This window comes from Colletotrichum acutatum (assembly GCF_030867785.1).
Source record: "Colletotrichum acutatum strain CBS 112980 chromosome Unknown BDZ83scaffold_22, whole genome shotgun sequence".
Classification (NCBI taxonomy): Eukaryota; Fungi; Ascomycota; class Sordariomycetes; order Glomerellales; family Glomerellaceae; genus Colletotrichum; species Colletotrichum acutatum.
The window spans coordinates 348,601-372,517 of NW_026849016.1; the positions used below are offsets into that span (position 1 = coordinate 348,601).

Here is a 23,917-nt window from a genome sequence, read left to right on the forward strand (position 1 = left end):
GTGCTTTTGGGCGCGGCCAACATCCTCCTGATTGGCCCCGATTGCAGAGAAGGACCTTATCTTGAGTGGGTCTTCTACATTGGGACTGGCGTTGCGTTGGGGTGATGCTGGTGGATATCCGCACAGGTCACCGCCTGGAATTCCCCTTCTTTTTGCACAGATTGCTGCAGAGATAAGGAGCATCCGCACCTGGTCGTACAACGAGGCGCAAGCACGGCCCAAGGTACGTTCGAAGCCATGATCCTGCGGTGCCTTCCTGACTTTACCCAGTACGTACCTACCTTACTCCATGGTAGGTATTCCCCTCAGGTACGTCCTCACTGCCGCACATTTGACGTCCAGATATCCTCAACACTTACAGAGTATCGCTGCTCATATTACGCATGTTGCGTATCAATTCCAGTGCAAAGTCCATTCGTCCGACTCTTCAAGGCAACATCGTACTCAAACGGGCTATCTGAGCACTGTGGCACGACATGGTCGGAGAGCCTATGAACAGCACGCGCAGCTCACTTTTGCGTCCCAGTAATTAACACCTCACAGTGACCCAACAGAGCAAACTCACCCTGCAGGCGCCACCTCATGCAGCAAAGGCCAAAGGCTACGATGGATACGCATCACACAAGGCTTGGCTCTCTCTCATCTCGTCCCATCATCACGAGCAACCAAACGTCGTTAGCAGCTTGTATCATCTCACAGACCTGTGGCTTCTCGTCTAGGCCCTCCCAGGTGCGGCCTGGCCGTCGTCGTAGCTGAGTAGTGTACGCCTCTCCCATCTATCGGAAGTTCAGCTACGATGACATGCCATTATCTCCAAAGTCTAGGGAAGTCGGCCGAAGACTGACAGGTCGAGGCATGTAAGCTAGCTCAGCTCAACTGGGACGTGCAATGCAGAGCCAGCAAAGGGTGTGGCAGCCGCCTACGATTGACACAAACCCATCCACAGCCCGTGTTTCGACTCGTCCAACTTTTCTAGCTACCTCGCCGGACGTAGCATGGCGTCCACTAGAAAGTATGGGCAGCTCTTGGGTTGGGTTCCCAGCATCTATCCATCTGCGACGTTATGCTGCACTCTACTTGCCGACATCGAGCTCCGTCGAATCCGCCCTAGGAGCGTTTCGATTCTATTCTCTGTCACCTTCCTCCACCATGCCCGTTTCTTGCAGTTCCTTGCCTCACCCTCACAGGAGCAATCAGTGTCAGTGACATCCCATCCTCGAATCTCGATGACGGATCATTCTTCAGAGAATCAAGAAAATCCCATACAGTCCAAGACTCCAGTCAGGTACGAATGGATCATCATACGACCCGATAGCCGCACATGCCTCGCACCACGTCGCTTGCTCCATCTAATTGACCTTCTGCATGCTTGCATAGTTATGGATACCGTGCCCCAGTTCGGAGCGGTGTTCCTTGCAAGAAAGAGACAACTCGCACACCTGAGAAGTGAGAACAGGTTGTGTGCTGTCTTGGCCAAGCCAGGAGAGGCAGCGAGCTGTGGGCGATGGGCATTGGCAAAACCGCAAAAGCCAAAAGGCCTGGCGAGCACAGGGGTCCAAGACGGATGGATGTGCGTGCATTGGCAAGGATGGCCGATGTTTGGCCCGTGCTGCGGCAGCGAGTTCAAGATTCGAAAAAAGATAGTGTCAGACAAAATTTTGGTGGCAGTCCAAGGCTTGGCTGCTTGGGGGCCTGCAAAGACAGGATCGCGATAAAAAAAAAGATTTTAAAAAAAAAAAAACCCCCTCGAAAAAAAGAGAAGCGAGCGGTCCAAATCCTCACCATCCCGACAAAGATACGTACCGCTCCAGTTTCTGAGGGCCAAAGCGGGGACAACGGGACCGCGACCGGGGCCGGGGCAGGGGCAGATGGAAGCAAGACTGCAAGACTGCAGGAGCAAGGGCAAGGGCAGCAGCTACGGAGAAAGGGAACGAGGGACTTCCGACCAGGTACCTTGCCTTATCGCGCCATGATCTGCATCTCGTCATTGGTCCGCTGGAGCCTCTCACCTTTTTTCGCGAAATGCGCCGACGACAAGGCACGTACCGTTTTCTCCCCGCCGTTGACCTGGACAGTGGAAGGTACGAAGCACGGCAATGTAATCTCTACCTAAGGTAGGTACGCAGTAAGCTCTTGCCGTTTGCTACGAATACAGATACGTACTGCGATACACCACCGGCACCACAACCCTGAGCATCCGGGAGAAAGACGACGACAACCAAAAAAGAAAGAAGCCAACAACTCCTTATCCTCACCTCACTAGTCCATAAGGTGTGTTGGAAGACTGCACAAGCCATTCCCAACTCCAAAATCCTTCGGCATCAAAAGGTTGGGACACACTCCAACGACGCCTTTGGCTAAAGTGCCTCGCGAGGAATGCACCCATGCAAGACATGTTCCGCTACGCAGTGACACACACGCGTGATGCGGATGTCATTGACGAGAAGAGTCAACTCAGTCGAGTCTCCGACCTGCGGCAAAGTCTGCAAGACAAGCACGAAGATGGCCGAGACTGCACGACACCAAGACATTCAAATGCCAGCACTGGCAGTGCCGCAGTGACAGCGCCAATTCGAACAAAGGAACCGCCATTCGACCTACGCTACGCCTCCTCGCGTGCTGTGCGTGTCTCGCGCCTCTTCTTCCGCTTGTCTTTCCCCGAATCTTAACGAATACCTTAATACACTATCTAGTTGCCTAGGTACTTTACCGATACCGATGCCTTTCTTTTCATCCGACTCTCCAACCCGGCGGTTAGCATGTCTATGACTAACACGGCACACATTGGGGGACGAATTTCACCTCTCCGGTCCCAATCATTCAACAATTTTCAGGTGGCCGATACAAACACAAAGGACCAGCGGCCCAACCCGAACGGAGCCTGATCCGTCTTCAGGCAGTTGGCATGTCTTCGTCATTGCCCGTTGCCGTTGTTAGTGTCACTGTTCGGTGGCAACGGCATGGACTCCGATCCAGACTCTAGCTACCTTACAGGCTTCCCTGACGTTAGGCCTTTCCCTGGTCCGATGTCTCCCTAGCTCCCGGGGCTGTCGCCAATTTTCACGGCGGTCCTCGATCCTCGTTCACTGAGCCCAACTCCCGCCGTGCCGCCCTATCAACAAACATGCGTTTCCACAACCGACCGATCTTCTCCACCTGCATCAATGATCATGGTGCTACACACAATTACACAGTACCCTTTCGGTCATCCATTGCGTGTGTTGGACAATCTATACAGTACGGAGTACGGGCAGATATTTTAGCGGTGGCCGGCGCCGGCAGCGGCGACTACCTACTTATTCGCGGCGTAGCGACCGAGGAGCCAGCTGCGTAGTTATGACGAGACACGCTACAGCCTACAGCCACAAACAAACTGCTGGTCATGGAGAGCATGGCTTAGTCTTGTTAGAGTTGGCGTGGAGAGATCATCGACCATCCGGCAGATGAGAATCTAGATTTCTTGACGTCTTCCTTCCAGGGCTGTTGCGCCCGCAAACCTGACGTTTCCTCAGATCACCCTGCTGCACACAAAGAACGCGCGCATGGAGGTGGCTCATCCCGTCTGTCTTTGACAAGGTCCGACACCGACGGGCGGAAACAAAACCTTGATAATACCACGAACAGACGACTATGAGCAGCGAACTTAGGTCCTCTTTTTCGGCATTGAATGAAATTCAGCATCTGGAACTGGCTTCTCCAGTCACCTCTGAATGACTGCAGAGTCAGCTCCACAACCAGAAGTCATGCACACGCAAGTGTCCTTCTCCTGGCTCACTGTGCGACATGGTCATTGGATGCCGGACGCCCTATGTCGCGCTCATTTGTCGCCTGGTTTCGGAGCAGCATCTCTCCTGCCTCTGCATGCTTCCTTCTTGGACGCCACGAACGAGACCCTAATGCGACAACCGCATCATCCTGGAATTGACTTGGACGACAGAGAAAGCCATTACCCGGCAGTCAATCTAGTCGTAATAGCAGTCTGATCTTGTACTCAATGTACATATCGAACTTTTCTTGGCGGAGATGTCGGGCCATCAAGGAGCATTCGGTGGCAGCAACTACAGCGACGGGGACGTCGCACCACATCCCCAACTGTACTAAATCATCAACATGACTGTCCAAGACGCAGTCGAGGCTTGGCATTGGCTTGACAAGACACTGATGCCGTGCAATGGCCTGATGTCCTGTAATTTCTGCTCCCAAGCTCGTGAGCCACGTTTCATTGGACACATAAACTTCACTGGGCACGTTGGCATTTGGTCGTTGGCTTCGACCGTGGAATGAGCAATATGAGGCACAGACGTTGTCAGTCGAAGGGATACTCACCTCAGCAAGCATCCTTCGCCATTGGTGCTTTAAACTGTTCAGCCCTTTAACGCCGGCGAGCATCGCTCGATAGTCCCGGGTCAACAACTGATAACTCGCAACATGGCGTCTGGCGATCAGGACAATGAGTACGATTTCCTCCGTTGGCATGGATGAGGGGACTAGCTCACTTCGCACACCAGATGAGCCAGCCACTCAGAGTCGAGGAAACTACCAATCGATCGATCAGGGGCGGCCGCTCGCACCAAGCCAAAATGAAGCAGGATAGACCCTGGCTCAGCCATCGACGAACGACTCGACTTTTGCTTCGTCGCCGGTATTGCCGCTGTCGTTGATTTCATTGAGTTTGCTCGACTTCGTTGCCTTTAATCCTTGGAAGAAGTGCTCCTCTATTGCAACCCGACTTGCAAGGACTCCCGGACCCAGCCCTCGGAAGACTCCAGATCAAGCACGATCGTCAACTCGGCGGCCTTGGAACTACCCTCATCCATGCAGCAAGCGATTCTAGCATCACGGTTCCATCGCCAAAGTTGGAGCGGGAGATGTGTGGAGTCGCTGATGGAGCCTCCATCACCGTCAACTGTCTCGGGTGGAGACGCGGCGCGGACGATGATTCCCAACCATCCAAGTTCCTTCACTTGTCCTAGGCCACGGCTATTCTGCTGGTTTCGTCGAGGCTTACTGGTCTCCACCTACCGCGCAGCTTGCATCATTGTCTTCATCCGCAATTTCAAGGACGAAACCAACTGTGCACAATGCTTTAAGAGTGAACGTGGAGGCGGGGCCAGAAGCTGGATGAATCTTGAACACTCAAAGACGAACCGCGGAATATGACGAGTTCACAGCAAGTCACCAGGTTCTCCTTAGCTCCCCTTCAGAGTCGGAAAAGCGCAATATCACCCACTCGTCTGTGATGCCACTACTGGAAGATCTCTCAATGCCAGAGATTCTACGAGGGCGTTATTTGTCACAACCATCGCATTTGAACGGCCGACTAAGTCACACGACAAAATCACTCCTCCTTTCAAATTGTGACGGTCCAGTTGCCCACCATCCAGACAATGGCCTGAATAACAGAGGTGATGAGAGTGCAGGAACCGCAAGCCTGGGTCGTCGACGGCATTAGCTTGATCAATAATACCACTGGAGTTGCCGTGCGATTGGACAATGCGTTGGCAATCAACAAAAGCCGCCGAGCCAGCTCTGCTTCTTACGAGAAGCGATCGGACTTGAGGTCAACTCGTTCCGTGAGGTTACCCGATCCGGATTAGTACCGCTAGCCGGCTGGCAATGTCAGTCTCGGGAAGAGACGGCACCAAGGAAAGCCACATACGGCTGGCATAGTGGTACGTTGACTTCTCGTCTGTGGTCTGCGCATTGTCTTTCCGGAACCAACGCTCGTAGAGATCGAAGATGCCACGGCGCACCGGACCATGATCCCCCACAACCAGCCCGATGCCCATCAATCTCACTTGTGCACTTGTGAGCCGGTCGTTGTCGAGACTCGAGACCGGATCGGCCTTATTCAATGCAAACCTCCGTCCATCGCATGCTCACAGTCAAGTGTGAATTTCTCCGAGACCTCTTGCTCTCCCTGTCTAGTGCCTCTGGGATTTGTACTTCTGCTCGAATGTATCGACGATCACGGACTATCCCTGGTCAACTCGGACACAGCGCCGCAGTAGTGAGGCCCACTACGCCGAGAAAGATTTCCACGAGTTGACGGCGTTGGATTCACGAATGATGCTTGAAATGCAAAACGTGGAACAATTATCAATCAACTTGCACCACCAAGTTGCCGTATGGTTTTTTGTGCCTCTAGCCCGGCACTTTGGGCAGATATTCGCAGTGAAGTCGGAGCATACACTGTCCAACTCTTATTTTCAATATCAGCCATTGAGGCACGCGGATCTCGTCTCTGACTGAGATTTCCACGATCCCAGGCCAGAGAATCGTTCCACGACATTCGCGCGTTGCTGACAGGCCAGATGTTCTAGGCTCAAGTGCCCTGCTCGTCTTACCCCAACCTAACAAAACAACGGTAACCACGCCGCTGGGTGGGTGTACGAATACTCTGTACTCGGAGAACTGGATCATGTATGAAAATCACCACTCGTCAAGCCCAGCCATGGGTTAGCCTCCAATAGATGACTCCACTGCCGGTCGGTGAAAGAAGCATTGGCTCAGTTCAGCAATATGTGAGGTAAGGAATGGATGCATCGTGGGCCTCGAAGAATCTGGGCCGTCACGAACTCGGAACCACTGACCGAAAAAGGACATAAGGGTCCAAGTTCCAGAACGGTCCGCGATGTGGTTCTTCCTCTCTGCCAGGCAGAGCCTGTCAGAGTGGAATGAGATGGTACCTTCGGTGCTGTGTCTCCATAGAAGGTTCGCGAGACCCACTGAAACAAGTGAAGCTCACGATACTTCTACTTCCGCACGCCTCCAGGGACGGCTGGGTGGTCTCACCGGTGAGCCTGCCCTCCCTGCAACGAACCCAAAAGAAACGCCGACGTGGCAGGAGAGCAGGGGCTTGGGACCAATCATCAAACAAGTCTGAGGGGCCGAAAAATCTCACGATGGCTTCGCTTTGGCGTTTCCTTCCGATGCCCGGGGACAACCCCTCCTTGGCCACGGGGTGCAAACCTACTCCAAATAGCCCGGTCCAGACTAGGGCGGCCAGCCGCGAACTGCGGAGAAGAGGCCCAGAGGGAGGCAAGGCCGCAAGGGCATGGGCTGCGATTGTCGGCGGCTTGTCCGTCAAGAAACCCCCCAATCGCTGGGCTGGTCCAGCTTTGCACAGGGTCCCTGACTCCGTTGACAAACGCGGGCATCTGCTGCTTGCGGCGTAGCTTGCAGCGAGACGAACTACGGATACATGTCGCAGGCCCAAAGTGCATCTGCATCACCATCCATTTAATTACCCGACTGCTCATCAGGTTGCAGATAAGAGCTACGGACAACAACAACAAGTCCCAAAGAAGAGAGGCTGGGGAAAGACGGGATTGGTGTACTGTTGTGTTGTTCGACTAGGTATGAAGCAGCTGCGCAATCAGCTGCCCAAGCACGAGTCCGTCGTCGTCAACCTCACCCGAGCAGCCCGAGTCTGAGTCGTGGCTTGTCTGTCTCGCACACAGACCAATGTCGGTCTCTGCTGTCCAGGGTAATTTGGTATTGGGGGTTTTTATTTTATTTTATTTTCTTCGTCCCGCCCTAAGCGACAGTGCCATTGATGCGCGGCCACCAGAATGGAACGCGCGCACGTCGAGGAGCAACACCATGCATCATTCTATCTGCAAGTCGACGGGAGCTAAGAAATCCAGACCAACACAAGTCGTCGTCCACGATCCATCCCAGCACGCCCAGCTCGCGTTCACACGCGACTAGAAGCGAGTATGGTGGACATGCCTTCTTGGTTCCCCTTCTCTTGATAGAACTCGTCCCATGGAACGTCAATCGCATAGGATCCAAGGACGGCCGTTGGTGGGTTGTGTCGATCACCTCGATGCATGCTCATCAGGTAGCCTCCCCAAACGGCATGACGTTTCGGCGACAACGCTCACTTCTCTGTTAGTAATTCGACTCCCTTCACGAGTTTTGGATGATTGGCATGACGCCACGAAATAGTCATTCTGTGAGCTAAATAGAAATCCTTCTGTGTCGCATTCCCTGACCACTCGGTTACCCCAACTATACCGGTTGTCCTTCATCCCAACAGGGCACCTAGCAGAATATGACTGCTCATATCCGAAGGCTCTCTTGACCTCCGCCGTTTCAAAGAACACCGGCTGGCATCTCTCTGCGTGCGGCGTTGCAGTCAATGGCACTATTTTCCGTTCCCTTTCTTCTTTTTGGACTTGGGTTTCTTGCTCATCGCCCCCTGCTCGCTGCTCGCAGCCATCACACCTCGAGCGTGGTGGAACCTGGGGTTTAGCATGGTCCTCGTCATATCTCTAAATGCCTCCCCCTCCCCCCCCCCCGTACCCCGTACCGTCCGCCATTGTGCTTGCTGCCAGGCTGGCTCCCTTCTCGCCACTAGAGCCAGCGGCATACGCGCCTCCCGTCCGCACACTCTACGAACTGTGTGCACTGGCTTGCTTGGAGAAAAAGTGTCAAAATATCAGACGTCTGGGGAAAAGTGTGGTAGGCCGGAAGCCGCTCGACTAAAGTAGCGGCGGCAGCTGTGGGATCTTCCTCTTCCCCAGACAGCTGAACAGGGAAATACCTCTATTACCCGATCTCTTTTCTCGTTATGGCATCATTATTGCTCGCTGGCTGACGGGCTAGCTTTACCACATGGCGAAAGGCATCCCACCATGTCTAGACCATCAAACACGTACTGTCCAGCAATACCAGCTGTTCCCACCTTCCTCACCCTCGACAAACAAGAGGACCGATCTCTTCCTTCGGACCAAGGCTCCGTTGGCAGGGACTTGACTCGGTATTACGATCGCGCCGAAGGCAGAGGTCGCTGGCAGTTCTTTGGGGAGGGAAAGTCCATGAAGGATTGATGCCAGACACATGAGGTTGTTGTCGTCCGTCGTGCACAGCTCCAGCACCATCCCCGCTGCCCTGCCTGCCCCCGGGTGCCCAGCAAAAAAGCAACATGTGAATCTGGGGTACGGAAAGGGGGTGGTGGTGGTGGCGGGAGGAGTCGCTGTCTGAGGACCAAAAATGCGGGATGTGCGGAGGGCCGTACGGTCGCGATTATTCGTCGAGACGGCATTCCGGACAAGTGCGAGGGAATCACACCGATTTGGCGCTGACCTAAGATGTGATTGAATTTCCCTCCCAACCGACTCCATCTTTGCTCATTCTCGGTGTTAATTTTCTATCGGCATTCAAGATCTGGGCAAGGGGACAAGTTGATTGGCTTTTCACACCGGGCGACCACTTTTTTCATCACCCACCAGGGCCACCCTCCCGGGCCGGTGTGCAATCTTGGTGCTCGTCGACAGTTCGACAGTCAACCACATGCGGTGACTTACATGATGGGCTACGGATACATACCTCGAGGCGAGAGGCCTAGCCCCGTGCAAGCCGTGCTAGCATACGGCTCCCTAATCCTCCGCAGTCTGGCCTGCCTTTGCCTGCCCACACATCCATTCGTTGGACCCGATGCAACCCGCATCTCCGGGTTCTCCAAATTGTCTCGGTTTCGCAGGTTTGGATTGGTTTGTCTAGCACATCACTTATCGCAGGTGGCCAGGACGAGAACAGGAATACTGCAATACCGGTGCGTAAAGGAAAACAAGAAGGCAACGGCGTCGACGGTGATCGGCGGAAATCAGGGTCATGGTTTCTCGTTAGGGTGACGTGCGCTGGGGGGGAAAGGCCCGGTTTGCTAAACTGATGTGCAGTGCACATCAGTATTGGGATGAGGGGAAGAGGGTCGTGATCTCTGGACAGAAGGTTAGATCCAACGCCTAGCTCGCAGCCGATCCAACTCCTTTTCACCCTCGCATCGCATGCGCGGTCGCGGCGTAGCAACATACCTAGATGCTAGGCATTTTTCTGCTCTGCTTTTTTCCAAGTTTTCTGTGACAATTCGGTGAATCCCTTCCCAAGGAGATTTGATCAAATGGCTGCGTAGGTTGGATGGGTGGTTGCGTGGTTTACAGGCTCAGAGCCGCCCGGTGGATGGGTGGGTGTGGGCGACGGCGGTTCTCCATGCTTTTTGCTGCACGTCATCCCATTTTCGCCGATGGTCTGGTCTGGTCTGGGGTTCTTGGGGTTCTGGTTGAACTGCCTGGACCAAAGAGGTGGGTGCAGTGCTGATCTGGATTGAATGGCAGACAATTTTTGACATCGATCTGATCGACAGAGAGAGGTACGTTTTGTCCTCTTTTCATGTTTCTAACGGACTAGATGGCCGAGACATGGAGATTACTTCAGCTGGTGTGCATCAAACGATGGAGATGACTTTTTCTCCTTGGTCCTGTGTGTTCTTAGACCCTGCATGTCCTTCCTCCCTTTCGGAGCGGATTTAATCGTGGTGGATCATGGTTGAGAAGATGGAGGGGATGATGGAATGTTCAGATTGTCACTGCAGAAATTCCAGAGCTGGTGTGGTTGTGTCCTACCCGTCCCCCATTCCTACTTCCCCTCTGCCCTCTAGTCCAAGTTACACAAGAAAGGGAAGTAGGACGAGCGAAACTGATTTCTGAAAAACAAAGTGATGAAAAGGAGAATATGACGATGATGAAAAGGGACGAGACGAGGCTGGAGCCTGGAGGAGGAAACATGTGTATACACAGAGTATAGGTATACATGTGATGGTGTGACGGACACGGGAGCCACCTTCACCATTTCGGTCACACAGTGAGACCGCGAGCGACCGAGACATCCGCAGCGACAAGCACTGTTCAGTCATTCTTTTGGCCGGAGGATGGAGAGAGACACAGTCACATGTCGAAACAAACACCCGCCCCATATTCGCTTCTTTTCCTTATCTCTGTACTGCGTACTAGCTGACTGATGCCCATTTGACGTACTTGCGCAACAAACGTCTACGCAGCCATGGCAGTGCCACAAAAGATGGGCGATAACGAAAGAGAGCCCGAGTGAGTGGTTGACGTACGCCGACCCCGAGTCTAGTCGTCGCAGTCCTGCAGCCACACCTTTTTTTTTCTTGTTCCATCTACGCTACGTTTGCTCAACCTCATGCCACAAGACGTACCGTAGATTGGTCTTCCCCGCCATGTCAAGTTGATCTTGCCAGACCTTTTTGGGGTCGCATGAAGTTGGTGGCTCACTAGGTAAGGTAGATAGGTAGGTAGGTACGTTCCAATCTCTAATCTGTCTCTCTTTCGTTTGTTTCCTTTGTGTGTTTTCGGTGGCCTCTGAAGGCCGGGCCGCCGGGTTGGTGGTGACACTTACATCAGCGTGTGACGAAACGTTCCCTCACCCTTTTGATTCATGGTGCGTGTGTGCTACCTTGGGGTAGCTAGATCCGGATCGGAGGGGGGGCGTCACACAAGGAATTCCAGGTTTTGGAGAGGATGGATACATGTGAGGGAGGTGGCTTATTTCAGGGTCTTGTTCTTCAGTCATGACAGATAACGTAGGGTATGTCATCGCGTGTGGCTGGTCGTCCTCTTGGAGAACGAACACGAAAACCTTTTCCTACTTTGCTCTATGTGACTGTGAGCTTTAGGTGTGGCGAATGAGACCTATGTGTACGGAACCCTGAAGTTTTTGGACTGCCAACCCTCTTTTTGGGGTGGGAGGCGTGACTTGATTGGAGATGTCTCATTCACCAGCCCCCTCTTCCCCCCCTGACTTCCCGCCTCGTGAGCCCCTTCTTGTCGCCGGTTTATAAACTCGTGATGCTTGATAAGGACCCTGGGAGGAAAGTGTAGTGAATATCGGGAATGGGGGTGGGTGTTGATGAGGGTTGGGATTGTGGCACTGTGGTACTATGGCACACCCACTGAGTCGTTGCGTTTTCCCTTCTTTCTTCAAGTTGTTTTTGTAACACCGTCGGAAACCGCTTCGGTAGTGAGGCGGGAAGAACGTGAATAAGGTGATGCTGATGTCTCACTTGAAGGCTACTTCGTGTATGGTTTCTGGTTATCTTTGTCTCATTGGGGGTCTACATTCGAGAAGTGGAGGGTCTTTTTTGGGATGTGAACTCTTGAAGTCTTTAAGATTTGAGACCCGCCTCTGACTTTATTGGCCGTTGACGAGTATCTGGAAAAGGAGAAGAGTTGGGGGTGAGAATCTTGATTGTTGTCTCATTACTTTGCTGTCGATCACATTTGATATTGATGCGGTAACAGAGGATGAGAGCTGATGTCGTAAGTAGTGGGATTATTGATGAGACGTTGCAGATGGGAGAGGTGCTGAATACAGAATCAACGGTCCATGATTGGAATGTTTGATGTGTCTCATGGTTGGCTTAAAGTTATTGGGGGACGTCGTCGATGTGATTCTTCGCAATGTATCGATGATATGCGGAAGGGAAAATAGGTGCTTCGTCTCTTCCCTCTCCCTCCTCTCAGTCTTGTTTACAGGCTCTCATCTTGGGCCCAAGGTTGACGATATCACCACAAGCTCTATCGAACATTCATTCAATTAACTCTTGTTACTTCGTAAATAGCCCAAACATAGTGTCATCCATAAGCGAGGTATTGTCAGCCATCAACTCCTGCCAAACGTCGGGCCACCCAGTGGTATCAGCCACTTCAAGTGTCTCAAAATCGTATGTCGAGTCAGTCAAATCTACTGGAAACTTTAAGTCACCTATCTCGAGCAGTAATAACTTGCTAGGTAGAATAGACCAACTCACCCGTAGGCTGTTGATCGTTGGAGTTGCTCGACTCATCCAGACCGATATGTCGGGATGCCTCCTTCATCTGCTGCATCAAAGACTTGAGCACCTTGAAAGGCTTTCGCAATCCTCGGCCAAACTTTCTTTGATACTCGGACAGAATCATCCAGAAAAACTTGATGCAGCTAATGTAGTGTTCTTGATCTTGATGAGCATGCTGAAGTATGACCAACACAGCGCTATACGCAGCATAAAGCAGCCCGTAATGCGCATGCCTGAGCGTGAAGCACGTGTTGTAGGATTCCAACAGACGCCAAATCTTGAATGCGGCGTCGATGCACCTCCGACGTCCATCATCTCTAGAGACAGGCTCGATGGAAAAGTTGAAGTGACCTCGGTTCAAGAACGCCTGCTCAAGCAAGATGACCAAGGTCCAGTATGAAACTCTGGCATTGTTTTGTTAATCAAATTTGAGCAACATCAAGAAGGAGAGGGTTCAACTGACTGCAGTGAAACCAGATTGGGCGGAGGAGTGTCATCTTTGCCTGGCTCGAATAGGAGGTGAGTTGGTAGACTTTCCATCCATTGACTGAGGCTCTCCCTCATATGAGACCGAAAGCGTAGTAGATCCGGCATCGGCGTCTGAGAACTTCTGACGGAATAAAAGTGTTGTATAATCTCTTCTGCTATTGTAGCAAGCTGCAGCATGCCTTGGAAGCAGCTGATTGCATAGGCCGGACGTCCCTTGTAGCTCACTGTCGGGCTGATACTCGCACTGCCAGGATTCCACTGCTCCATTTCCTCGTACGAGTCAAGAAGCTCTTTGGAAATGTTGGCGTCCTTTAAGAGAAGGCCCGGAGGACGGCCTGAGTAGAGTGACTGGAATTTGTCGCTTAGGTAGGCGCCCCAGTAGATTCTCCGTCTCGTCTCCATCTCTGTGACGGACACTCCATTCTTTGAGTCAGAGTCAATACCGCTCGGAATGTCTAGATGGGAGCCTAGATCAACCATCATTCTGTACGCCATGCCACAGTACACCCACCTGGCGCTCTATTTGCCGTACGGAACTAGACAAACCCCACATACGACGAGTGCCACCACAGTAGGCATAGTCGGATTGTCGATATGTTGAGGGAGCAGCTCCTTGAAGCGATCGTAGAAGCCCATACCGGTTGTCGAAGGATCTTCGGGACATGTGCGTACAATGCTGAGGTCAGTGAATAGACTACTCTGTAGAAAGATCGCGTTCAGCAGTGGTTTGTTGACATAGGGTCCGTTGTTGAAAATGCTATCCATGATTGCGGGACGATATGTCCAGAGATATGTGTAGTGTAGTCGGTTCCAGTGCGGTTCCAGCAGATGCATCGCAATATCCGCAGAGGCACCGTCAAAGTCCGCGTTAGCTAAGACGCTCGGCGTGGAGTAGAAGACGGCTTCTCTTTGATACGACGTGGCAGCCTGTGCTATGAGTCGATCCTGCGCGACTCTCTTCAAGAAGACATTGATCTCGTTTTTGCTTGACGTTGGACTCTTCCAGAAATGACCGCTGGCATCATCATGAAGAAGACTGGTGGCACCATACACGGTCGTGTTGCCCTCAAGGGAAGGGCACTCGTGTAGCTGAGGCAAGGGAAAATCGGCGTTTGTCGGATGCCGGCTAGACGGAGATCTCGAAGAACGTACATCCCCGAGCTGTGCAGGAACAGAAGAAGTGGACGAGTTTGGAGACACGAATCTCACGGGTCTGTCAGGAGCAAAAATGCAATTGTTTCCTAAGAACTCACCGATACCAGTTGAAGGACTACCCACGTCAGTCGGATTTTGGACGATGAAGGAAACCATGTATCTAACCTTCTCTCGGAAACTTGCGGCTTCAGCTGTTCAATCTGGCTTTGTAGTGATTGAATTTCTGACTCCTTTGACCGGACGGCGGCCTTTCGACCATCTTCTGGATACTCGCACCGATGACTTCTCATACGGCAGCCACTGCATTCAGGGCGTTGGCCATCACATTTTACCTACAAAATTGTGATTGTTTGGTTGCAAGAAGGATTCACCGCCCGCCTGTTACGATATTTCCAACGTACTTTTCTTGATCGGCAGACTTTGCAAGTCCTACAGATGACAAGCTGCTGAGCAATCTTCGCCGGCATCGTTGTGAACCGTCAATGCGAGCCATTGAAGAATGAAAATCCGGACTATTTAGTCATTGATCGGGTCAGGGTCTGGGCGTGGCCAAGTGCCATTTAATATACGTAAGTACAAGCGTGTTAATCCAAGCCACATGTGGCGCCCGCGCAAATTGGAGGCTTCTTGTCGTGTCCAACTTCACTCATTGCAACCATCTCACCAGGGTATATTCAAAACACACCTGCTCTGCCATCGAATTTCAAGTCATCCTGGTACTTCGATTCTTCTGAGAGACATCTCACTCCTGATGGCATCTTTGAACCACGAATCTCAAGATCACAAGCCGACCAGTTCTCGTCCCAGCAAATAGAAACCATACTGGAGGCAATAACCTTTATTTAGGTAGTCTAGAGAGGTAGCGGAACGTGCAAGAGGGGTTTCACATCCAACCTGACTGATGATACGGTATTCAAGGTTCTCCCACCAGGCAGTGGCTGAGAGTGGCGAGCCTAGATCAGTGGATGTTAATGTCTGGGACGACGCTTGACTGAAGTTTTCATAAGGAGTTTAGTGATCAAGTAGGCGTGCTGTTGAGGTGATGAATTTGGAGAAAAATGCGTGACAAGACCGATTGCTCACTCCGTTTGAATATGATATCGTCAGCGTTTGTGCCTCCATGGCGGCACCTGAGGATGCTGAACTCGGAGCAACACAGCTCCGTATGGGATGAATCGACGGTTCACTCGCTGTTTATAAGTTCATTTCATTGCATGAAATCCCGCACTCAATTCGGCCTTTGCCTTGTCTGTCTGATACCTCGAGTCGAGACTCTTCGGACATCTCACATACGAATGTCCGTGTTCATTAATAGTGAAATTGGACTAGCGCTACCCATGGCCCACTTTCGGACATCAATGTCCGAAGCGCCACCGGGTATCCCAAGAGACTTTGCTCCATGGTACCCAGTGGACTTTGAGGTGACAGAGTGGCATTGGTATAGATAAGGGAAACTCACTCTTTTCACTGATTTACGTTGGGTAATCGTACATGTACAATGTGCTCCGATGCTTGCAGTGCTGCCGATTGTAAAACTACTGTAAGTCTTACGTCTGAATGCTTCTCTATGTCTAAGGTAATTGTGGAATCCTGTTTCGTCTCTTCGACTTCAAGGCTTGCGTAACTTGAAAGAGAAGGATACCTTTCCAGTAATGACTCCGGCTGTGTTTACGCGTTCAATGTGGTGAAACGCCTCCATGCCGGCACGGCTTTCCGCAGAACCGATGCCAAGTTGTTCCAAAATCTCCATCACTACTGCGTACAAAATCTCCTCGTTTCCATTTTCACCCTTGACGGAGATTCCCAGACCCGAGTTAGCCCCCAGATGCCGCGTCTCTTCGGAGTCTCGGATGGCAACACCATAGCATCCATTGGCACCCAGCTTTCCAACGAGATTACCACCGTGCTTGAGCATCAATTCAGTGCAGAATCTAGCATCCCCAGCAACCATTCCAGGGAATCGCCACATGGAATGGTAAATCCTAGCCAAGTGCCTCGTTCTGAGGTCCGTTGTAGGACCCTGAGCCTCAGCGTCTGCAGCGTGGGCGAGGAGAGCATAAAGGTAACTAATGTCACGGAGAGGAGGGCGGGAGCTGGCAGATTGCACCCGTCTATGCCCCATTTGATCTCGTCGGCCCCCAGGCCGGTCAACTCCTCAAAGGCATGTCTGACACGAATTTGGACTTGGTGATCCGGCAAGTGATACTCTTCATCTTGTCCAAGTGCTTTGGCCCCCGCGAGCATGCCCATATGCTTCGCAGAGCAATTGTTGCAGAGAGCACCAGGCGTAAAACCTCTCCTGATCCATTCGTTGTTGACGCTCTCGGACATTGATGGGTGGCCTCCACACCGCAAGTCTTGCTCTTTGGCCGCAATCTTGGCCAGCATCGTGACCCCTGACTGGACGTGACGCTCCTCGCTACTATGTGAAGAGCACATGAGAGCAATTTCCATGTCGTCGAAAGCAAATTGCTCAAATCCTTCTATCTCGAGAAGGGCGAGAATCTGAGCTGGGTTGGCCGCTGATCGGGCGAGTGTCAGGCGTGATGGGTCGCCAACGGCGTACAAGAGACTGCCACAAGCATCTGTGACTGCAGCGTGAATTCGATGGACATTCTCGATGATACCTCCACGATCGGAGAAAACACAATCCTCTAGAACTGCAAATTGAGACATCTTTATTGGATGTCAGAGCTACCAGGGGCAGAACGTTGGCGAGAATGAAATAAGAGGGCAGATGAGAAGTTGGTGTTTTGATTTGTTCTGCTCGTTATTGGCAGGAGAACAATTCCGGAACGCCACGCGGCCGGCAAGCTTCATATCATCACTTCCAGGACCAAAATGGTTCAGTCTTGTAAAGATTGAAATCTTCACTTGCACGTGAATCTTGCAGAGCCATCCATCATGAATGGAAGCCGTGGCGGGGTGACTCACGTTTATCGTCGGACATAATGTCCGAACCGGAGAGGGGCACTAGATGCACGCTTCGACATTTTGGCCAGCTCGAGTAATCCATTTAATTACGTTATGTCACTATAACCCAGTAAAATACTACTGAAAGGGCGTGAAACATTCGCCTATTCCGTGGCAAATCTTTGAGGGCGATCGTGTCGTAGGTAGCGGCAGATGCTGGCCCAAGCCAAGTGATATCAGTTTCTCCGCGGAGAGCTTTCGATGGAATGACCAGATCTGAACAACACATCCAATGGGATGACGGGCATTACGTTTTGGTCAAGTCAAACTTGAGGATCTGGCCGATATCAGGGTGGAACCTTCCTCGGCGACCCTCGGATTCTACAATCCAGGTGGCATCAAAGAAACTCTATGCAAATTCACGCCGGAGAAAAAGTGTGACTACTCAACTTTCACTTGAAAACGAACCACGCGTTTCATTTTGAGGCCGCCCATTTTCATAGAGAGTATTTAATGATTGAGGGAGCGCTTACGATCTCTTAAGCACCTTGACTGGGATGACACACTTTCAACACCTTTAAGAAGCACTCGTATTATCCTATATCATGTTTATCCCAGCACCACACGCGGAAACTCGTATCAGCGCCTTGCGCCAACTGATCCGAGACTACCCCCTCGGTGTTCTCACTACTGCCATTCCATCAGGTGCCCACCCTCTCATCCTTGCTAGCCACATCCCCTTTGTCTTGGATGTTGATGACGAAACGAGTGATGAGGAACTCGGCCGATTGAGGGGCCACCTAGCCCGCCAAAATCCACAGAGCAAGGCAATGATCGAGGCTGTTCAATCTACCGGTACTGAATCAACAACACTCGACCAGGAGGTTCTCGTGCTGTTCACGGCCGCACCTCACCATTACGTTACACCCAAGTTCTACACGGAGACGAAGCCTACGACTGCCAAGGTTGTTCCCACTTGGAACTATGCCGCTGTCCAGGCTTACGGTCGAGCAACTATTTACTTCGATAGCAAGTCAAAATCTGCATCTGACTTCCTGTCGAAGCAGATTGATGACTTATCCAGGCACACTGAGACGTCTATCATGGATTACACCGGGAAGGGAGACAGACCTGGCCCTTGGAAGGTTGCGGACGCCCCTGAGCGCTACATTGAATTGATGAAAAAGAACATCATCGGTATCGAGATCAGCATCGACCGTTTGGAGGGGAAGTTCAAGATGAGTCAGGAAATGCGAAAGGGTGACAGAGAAGGGGTGATTCGTGGCTTCCAGAGCCTGGGCTCTGACGGCGGTCAAACCATTGCTGCCTTGGTCCAGGAACGAAGCGACATGAAGGAGTTGGCAAAGACAACGTGAGCGCTTTACAAGGAAACAAAATGGGAAGACTGGTAAAAAATTGTTTTGTTGCAGAAGTTTTTTTGTTAGGCCGTGGTCCGAACTTGCCAGAACCTCGGAGATAGAAGCCAGATGTGCACATCTAGAGAACCAGCAAAAAGGTCTGAACATGACTTAAGGGTTTCTGTAGAGTGCCTTGATAGAGGAGGTGTCTCGCACGAGACCTTTGCAATGATCTAGAGATGAATAAAAGTGATGAGAGATGCTGTTAATTACGGCTTGCTAGGCACGATAAGTTGCTGCAGGCTCGTCGTCTTAGATGTAGTATCATACACTGTTCTGCCTACCCTGCTTCACAACTTTTTTATCATACAGGAATGTGTTTTGTTACGGATCCATACTTGCGATTGGTTTACTTTCCATTTGCCAGCACAGAGTTCAACCACTCTCCCACGGTCGACGCTTTGCTGTTGTCTAAGCCCTCCGCGCGGAGACGCTCTTCCCAGTCTGCGACCTCCCAGATCTGGGTGTTGATCATGGAGTCCGAGAGCTTGGTCAATCCTTGACTAGAGGACGGCCCGGACAGAGAGAAGCTTTGGATGAGGCCGTGGCGGGCTTCAAATGTGAGGTTGAACTAAACGGGGTCAGCTGGCTGTGCTGGGTAGATTGGCTACATGTCTGAGCATTGAAGGGGTCAAGGGGAGTTGAATGGAACGAAACAGCGAAAGACTACAAAAATGAAGATGTTGACTCACGTTGCCTGGAAGCTGAGGACGTTCCCGCGTGTCTTCTTCAGAGGGGTGTGTAGAGAAGGTGAATAGAGGGGTCTGGCCGTACGTCCATTCCCGAGACTGTTTTTTGCCCGTTAGTTTCTGACCATCACTATCGCCAAACGAGGAGAAAAGAAATGCCAGCTTACCCGTAATTCCCTGAGTCCCTTCTTAACCTTATCCTCTCCGAGCGCATCCTTCTCGCCCAGTTCTGCCCGGACAGTGAAGTCACCGTACATCTTTCCAAATTCACCAATCACCGCATCCTCGAACGTCGATGTGTCGGTGATGCCCACGTTGCGGATGCGTGAGCGCACGCTCTCGACGCCGCGAGCCTTGATGAAGGGCTCCGCGGGAGACCGCAGGAAGCTGCCGATGCGCGGCAGGTTCGGGGACGAGAGTAGACACGTTCCGTGGTGCAGGGAGCGGAGACGGGTGAGCTTGTACGCCGAGCCGGAGATCTTGAACGTGTTTTCCGCGTTCACCTTTGGCTTGCTGCATGATGCCGCTTCTGCGGAGGCGGTGGTATCCGGTGCTTTGTCGGAGGTTCCTGAAGAGGAAGGCGGAGGGGGAAGAGTCATGACAATGTCGTGGCGGCAGTTGACGGCGGCGCCCTCGACACCGAGGGAGCGGAGGGCGCGGACAACCATCTCTGCATGGGTGTCGCGGTCAAAGTTTGCGGGCGGGCAGATGACGGAGTAGTTCACATTGCCCTCATCGTGGAAAACCGTTCCGCCTCCGCTACGGCGGCGGACGAGGTCGATGGCATCAGACTGGGGTAGGGACTTGAGGAGGGGAAGGTTGACCTCAAGCCACGGGTTCTGGTTGCGGCCGATGACGATGCTGGGGCGGTTTGTGTATAGAAAGAGGACAGTCGAGTCAGACGGGGTCGTTTGGAGGAGGTGATGCTCGATGGAGAGGTTCACGTAGGGGTCGCGCGAGTTTGAGGTGTAGACTTGGGTCTTTGAGGTTGGTGAGGCAGCGAGGGCGGAGAAGAGGCGGTTGTGGCGGTGAGTCTGGTGTATTGAGGGTCTGATGCGGAACAGAGTTCCCGGAATGCTGCGTAGTGGCAGCATTGTGATGTTTTGCGATGTATACTGAATGAGACGGGTTCCGATGCTACTTTCAGGTTGACATTTTCACAAGCCCCTGTGAAAAGTCCTGTGAGTTTAGACTGTGATCCGAACGATAAGAGGGTGTTTAGTGATGACTCGAGAACAATTAAATGAATATGAGTCAATTCAATGAGTTTATGAGTAAGAGACGTTACGTTAAGGATGCATATACTGCCGTCTAATGGCGGAATGACTGAGTGAGCAACGCGTTGAGATGAGGTTCTCAGTAAATTGCATCTAACAGAGTCCACTTTCTGATTAGGCCACCCACCCCTGTATGAACAAGACCCACCCGATTAACGGGGCAATTCAACTACATCATAGAAAACCCCTCCACCCCGCAGACGGCCGATTTCTTTCTGTGGTTGACTCACCGAACATCGGCCCAGATAATTTTCCAAACTTACATACCGCCCTCCCCTCCTCTCGTTTTCCACACTGCAACTTTACCCCCTTATAGCGGTAGCAAAAATGTCAACGTTCGGCAATTACTTCAAGGTCACGACGTGCGTCGCCTCTTCCGACCCAATTCCTTCTGTTCGTCTCTCGTGGCCAATTGTGGACTAACATAAGATGCCCCTCTGCGCAGCTACGGCGAGTCCCACGGCAAGTCCGTCGGCGTCATTGTCGATGGCGTCCCGCCCGGCATGGCTCTGACAGAGTCCGATATCCAGCCTCAGCTGAACCGCCGTCGCCCCGGCCAGAGCTCAATTACGACGCCTAGAAACGAGAAGGACCGCGTCGTCATCCAGAGCGGTACCGAGTTCGGTGTCACCCTCGGCACCCCGATTGGCATGCTCGTCCAGAACGAGGACCAACGTCCCAAGGACTACGGCAACTCTACGATGGACATGTTCCCCCGCCCGTCCCACGCCGATTGGACCTACCTCGAGAAATACGGCGTTAAGGCCTCCTCCGGTGGTGGCCGCTCCTCAGCCCGCGAGACAATTGCCCGCGTCGCCGCCGGCGCCCTTGCCGAGAAGTACCTCCGCGAAGCCTATGGTACCGAGATCACCGCCTTCACCACGAGTGTCGGCAACTGCCACCTCTTCCCCCCGACCCCCGAGCACCCGAGCCCCTCGACGAACCCTGCCTTCCTCTCGCTCCTGAACACCGTCGACCGCAAGACCGTCGATCAGTTCCTCCCCGTCCGCTGCCCGCACGAGGAGACCAACGAGAAGATGATTGACCTCATCAGCGATTACAAGGCGCGCGACGACAGCATTGGCGGAACCGTCACCTGCGTCATCCGCAACCCGCCCTCGGCGCTCGGCGAGCCCTGCTTCGACAAGCTCGAGGCCTCGCTTGCACACGCTATGCTCAGCATCCCCGCCACAAAGGGCTTTGAGATCGGCTCCGGCTTTGGCGGCTGCGAGATCCCGGGCTCCCAGCACAATGACGCCTTCATCAAGGCGCCCGAGTCGGAGCTCCAGGCCGACGCCCAGCGCATGGGTATCCCCCGGTCTAAGTTGACCACCAAGACCAACTACTCTGGCGGTATCCAGGGTGGTATCTCCAACGGCGCGCCCATCTACTTCCGCATCGCCTTCAAGCCCCCCGCGACCATTGGCGTAGACCAGACGACGGCGACCTACGACGGTTCAGAGGAAGGCGTGCTGGCCGCCAAGGGCCGTCACGACCCTTGCGTCGTCCCCCGTGCCATCCCTATCGTTGAGGGTATGGCGGCGATCGTCCTCCTGGACGCGCTCATGGCGCAGCACGCAAGACAGATGACGAAGAGCCTGCTGCCTCCCATTAAGAGGGAGAATGGTAAGGCGTAAGCTGGTTGGAAACTGGGATGTGTTGTAAATAACGGGCATTAAAAGCAAATTCATGATGAGATTCCCCTTTTTCGGTTTGTCAGCGAACAGTCTTCTTTTTCTGTGCATTTATTTTACGAAGTGAAGTGAATAAGTGACTCATCTCACAACTCTTCCGACGCCTGTTGCTGCTTGGCCGCCCTCACCAGGTGGAACTCTTCCTGTCGGCCGTAGACCCATTGCCATCCCTCTTCCTCGCCAGCCCAGTACACATCCTCCTCCAGGGCAAACCAGAGGGTCGTGTTTCTTGAAGGTACATAATGCTCAACGAGGAGTTCCACGCTGAACCACATGCTGCGGATAGCAGCCAGCTCGCCAGCCGCCGAAACGTACTCTTGCATGTTGGTCATTCCTATGCAAAGTCAGCATCGTACCAGATCAATGGTTTTGCAATGGAAGCGTCTCGTCTTCTTACCGATAAGAGGACCAGCAGAATGCCCCCAGTCCCCGATAGGGTGCGAGTAGACCCGTCCCTCGATACCCTCGGCGTGCATCTCTCCTAGCGACGCCTTAAGCATCTCATTGCCCGTCTTGCCAACAGCAATGTTCCGCCTCACGATATCCTGAAGCTTGTTACCCTTCTTCAAGCCGTCCCTCAGATCTTGAGGCACATCGGTCTCGTCAGGGCGAAGCACGTATCCGAGATGCTGTGTATCCGTGTTCAGCCCCATGGCAGTCAACCCAAAATCAACATGAAGCATGTCCCCATACTGAATGATCCTCCCTCCCGCACCCTCGTCAATAGTCGTCTCCAGCCTCATAGTCCAAGGCAGCGCCTCATCGACAACGCTCACGCTCGGCTGAAACCACGTCGAGAAGTTGTGCGCCAGAATCTCCTCCCGGAACCACCACTCCAGATCCCCCGTCGTCGTCTTCCCCGGCACGACGACCGCCTCGCTGAAACCCTTGGCAATCATTGCCCACGCCGTCTCCATGATCTCCCTGTACCGCGGCATCTTGGAAGCGGGCTGGGCCGAGATGAACTCGACGGCGATCTCGGGCTTGACGACCATGCGCGAGGTCCACTCGCCGCCGAGCCCGGAGGCCATGGCCTGGTACTCGCCCGCGTGCAGGCCGCTGGCGAAGGCGATTTCCGGGTGCGCGTTGACGGCGATGGTGGCTGGGCCCGCGGCCTCGAGCTGGGATTTGAGCGTAGCCCAAACGTCTGCGGTCCAGCCTATGATGCACCCGGGTTGCTGTGGTAGGATGGTGCTATCAGAGGAGTTGGTGGAGGCGGGGGGTTCGGCGAGGAAGAGGCACGTTGTGCGGCGGCGGGCGGAGAAGGTTGATGCCGGTTTGAGAGACCAGAAGACTGTCTCTTCGGCGTACTCGCGTTGGCTTATCTGTAGCTTGTGTCATTTTCGTTGTCTTGCGGTATGGAGTATGAGTGGGCGAGGGCGAACCAGCCAGGCGTCGACGCCGTGTTTCTTGAGGAGAGCGGGGATGCCCGCCTTGCGCTCGTCGGTCCAGGCATCCTGGGTGCGGGCTTGCTCGCGGAGAGGCGGGAGAGGATTATATTTTGGCATTGGATCGCTGGCCGCCTGTTGCCAGAAGATTGCGGCGGCCGGGAGTAGTGGTATGAGCCAATGCATTGCGGATCTGCGGATTTGTTGATCTCATAAAAAAGGGTGAGTTGAGGATGAGTGAGGTTGAAGGGAGG

General features: G+C 53.0%; 10 protein-coding genes across 10 annotated transcripts; 5 read left to right on the forward strand and 5 right to left on the reverse strand.

Annotated features, from left to right (window-relative positions):
- Nucleotides 1–801: 801 nt before the first annotated feature.
- On the forward strand, nt 802–1,450 carry BDZ83DRAFT_649371 (uncharacterized protein; the record flags this gene model as incomplete). The annotated part of the gene is made up of 3 exons (XM_060510266.1): nt 802–857; nt 947–1,285; nt 1,378–1,450. The coding sequence occupies 3 exons, from the start codon at nt 802–804 to the stop codon at nt 1,448–1,450; spliced, it is 468 nt and encodes a 155-aa protein (XP_060367821.1).
- Nucleotides 1,451–2,077: 627 nt separating this feature from the next.
- BDZ83DRAFT_728649 (uncharacterized protein) lies at nt 2,078–3,334 on the forward strand (the record flags this gene model as incomplete). The annotated part of the gene is made up of 2 exons (XM_060512806.1): nt 2,078–2,621; nt 3,011–3,334. The coding sequence occupies exons 1-2, from the start codon at nt 2,385–2,387 to the stop codon at nt 3,332–3,334; spliced, it is 561 nt and encodes a 186-aa protein (XP_060367822.1). The 5' UTR covers nt 2,078–2,384.
- Nucleotides 3,335–6,550: 3,216 nt separating this feature from the next.
- BDZ83DRAFT_188609 (uncharacterized protein) lies at nt 6,551–7,368 on the forward strand. Its single transcript, XM_060501576.1, has one exon. It carries the CDS (start codon nt 6,678–6,680, stop codon nt 7,176–7,178), a length of 501 nt encoding a protein of 166 aa, XP_060367823.1. The 5' UTR covers nt 6,551–6,677; the 3' UTR covers nt 7,179–7,368.
- Nucleotides 7,369–12,499: 5,131 nt separating this feature from the next.
- On the reverse strand, nt 12,500–13,856 carry BDZ83DRAFT_188680 (uncharacterized protein). Its single transcript, XM_060501577.1, has 2 exons — nt 13,104–13,856; nt 12,500–13,044 (listed from the first exon to the last, which is right to left on the reverse strand). The coding sequence occupies exons 1-2, from the start codon at nt 13,622–13,624 to the stop codon at nt 12,594–12,596; spliced, it is 972 nt and encodes a 323-aa protein (XP_060367824.1). The 5' UTR covers nt 13,625–13,856; the 3' UTR covers nt 12,500–12,593.
- On the reverse strand, nt 13,857–14,842 carry BDZ83DRAFT_188735 (uncharacterized protein). The gene is made up of 4 exons (XM_060501578.1): nt 14,686–14,842; nt 14,450–14,616; nt 14,383–14,399; nt 13,857–14,333 (listed from the first exon to the last, which is right to left on the reverse strand). The coding sequence occupies exons 1-4, from the start codon at nt 14,749–14,751 to the stop codon at nt 14,089–14,091; spliced, it is 495 nt and encodes a 164-aa protein (XP_060367825.1). The 5' UTR covers nt 14,752–14,842; the 3' UTR covers nt 13,857–14,088.
- A 942-nt stretch (nt 14,843–15,784) lies between these two features.
- On the reverse strand, nt 15,785–16,960 carry BDZ83DRAFT_739303 (L-asparaginase II; the record flags this gene model as incomplete). The annotated part of the gene is given in 2 exon segments (XM_060513041.1): nt 15,785–16,377; nt 16,392–16,960. 2 exon segments carry the CDS (start codon nt 16,958–16,960, stop codon nt 15,894–15,896), a joined length of 1,053 nt encoding a protein of 350 aa, XP_060367826.1. The 3' UTR covers nt 15,785–15,893.
- Nucleotides 16,961–17,802: 842 nt separating this feature from the next.
- Nucleotides 17,803–18,573, forward strand: BDZ83DRAFT_749819 (transcriptional regulator PAI 2-type; the record flags this gene model as incomplete). Its single annotated transcript, XM_060513821.1, has 1 exon — nt 17,803–18,573. The coding sequence occupies one exon, from the start codon at nt 17,803–17,805 to the stop codon at nt 18,571–18,573; it is 771 nt and encodes a 256-aa protein (XP_060367827.1).
- Nucleotides 18,574–19,417: 844 nt separating this feature from the next.
- On the reverse strand, nt 19,418–20,398 carry BDZ83DRAFT_571899 (lipoyltransferase; the record flags this gene model as incomplete). Its single annotated transcript, XM_060504449.1, has 1 exon — nt 19,418–20,398. The coding sequence occupies one exon, from the start codon at nt 20,396–20,398 to the stop codon at nt 19,418–19,420; it is 981 nt and encodes a 326-aa protein (XP_060367828.1).
- A 510-nt stretch (nt 20,399–20,908) lies between these two features.
- Nucleotides 20,909–22,218, forward strand: BDZ83DRAFT_749821 (chorismate synthase; the record flags this gene model as incomplete). The annotated part of the gene is made up of 2 exons (XM_060513822.1): nt 20,909–20,943; nt 21,027–22,218. 2 exons carry the CDS (start codon nt 20,909–20,911, stop codon nt 22,216–22,218), a joined length of 1,227 nt encoding a protein of 408 aa, XP_060367829.1.
- Nucleotides 22,219–22,361: 143 nt separating this feature from the next.
- BDZ83DRAFT_571910 (xaa-Pro aminopeptidase family enzyme) lies at nt 22,362–23,849 on the reverse strand (the record flags this gene model as incomplete). The annotated part of the gene is made up of 3 exons (XM_060504450.1): nt 22,362–22,609; nt 22,673–23,600; nt 23,661–23,849. The coding sequence occupies 3 exons, from the start codon at nt 23,847–23,849 to the stop codon at nt 22,362–22,364; spliced, it is 1,365 nt and encodes a 454-aa protein (XP_060367830.1).
- Between the last annotated feature and the right edge of the window lie 68 nt (nt 23,850–23,917).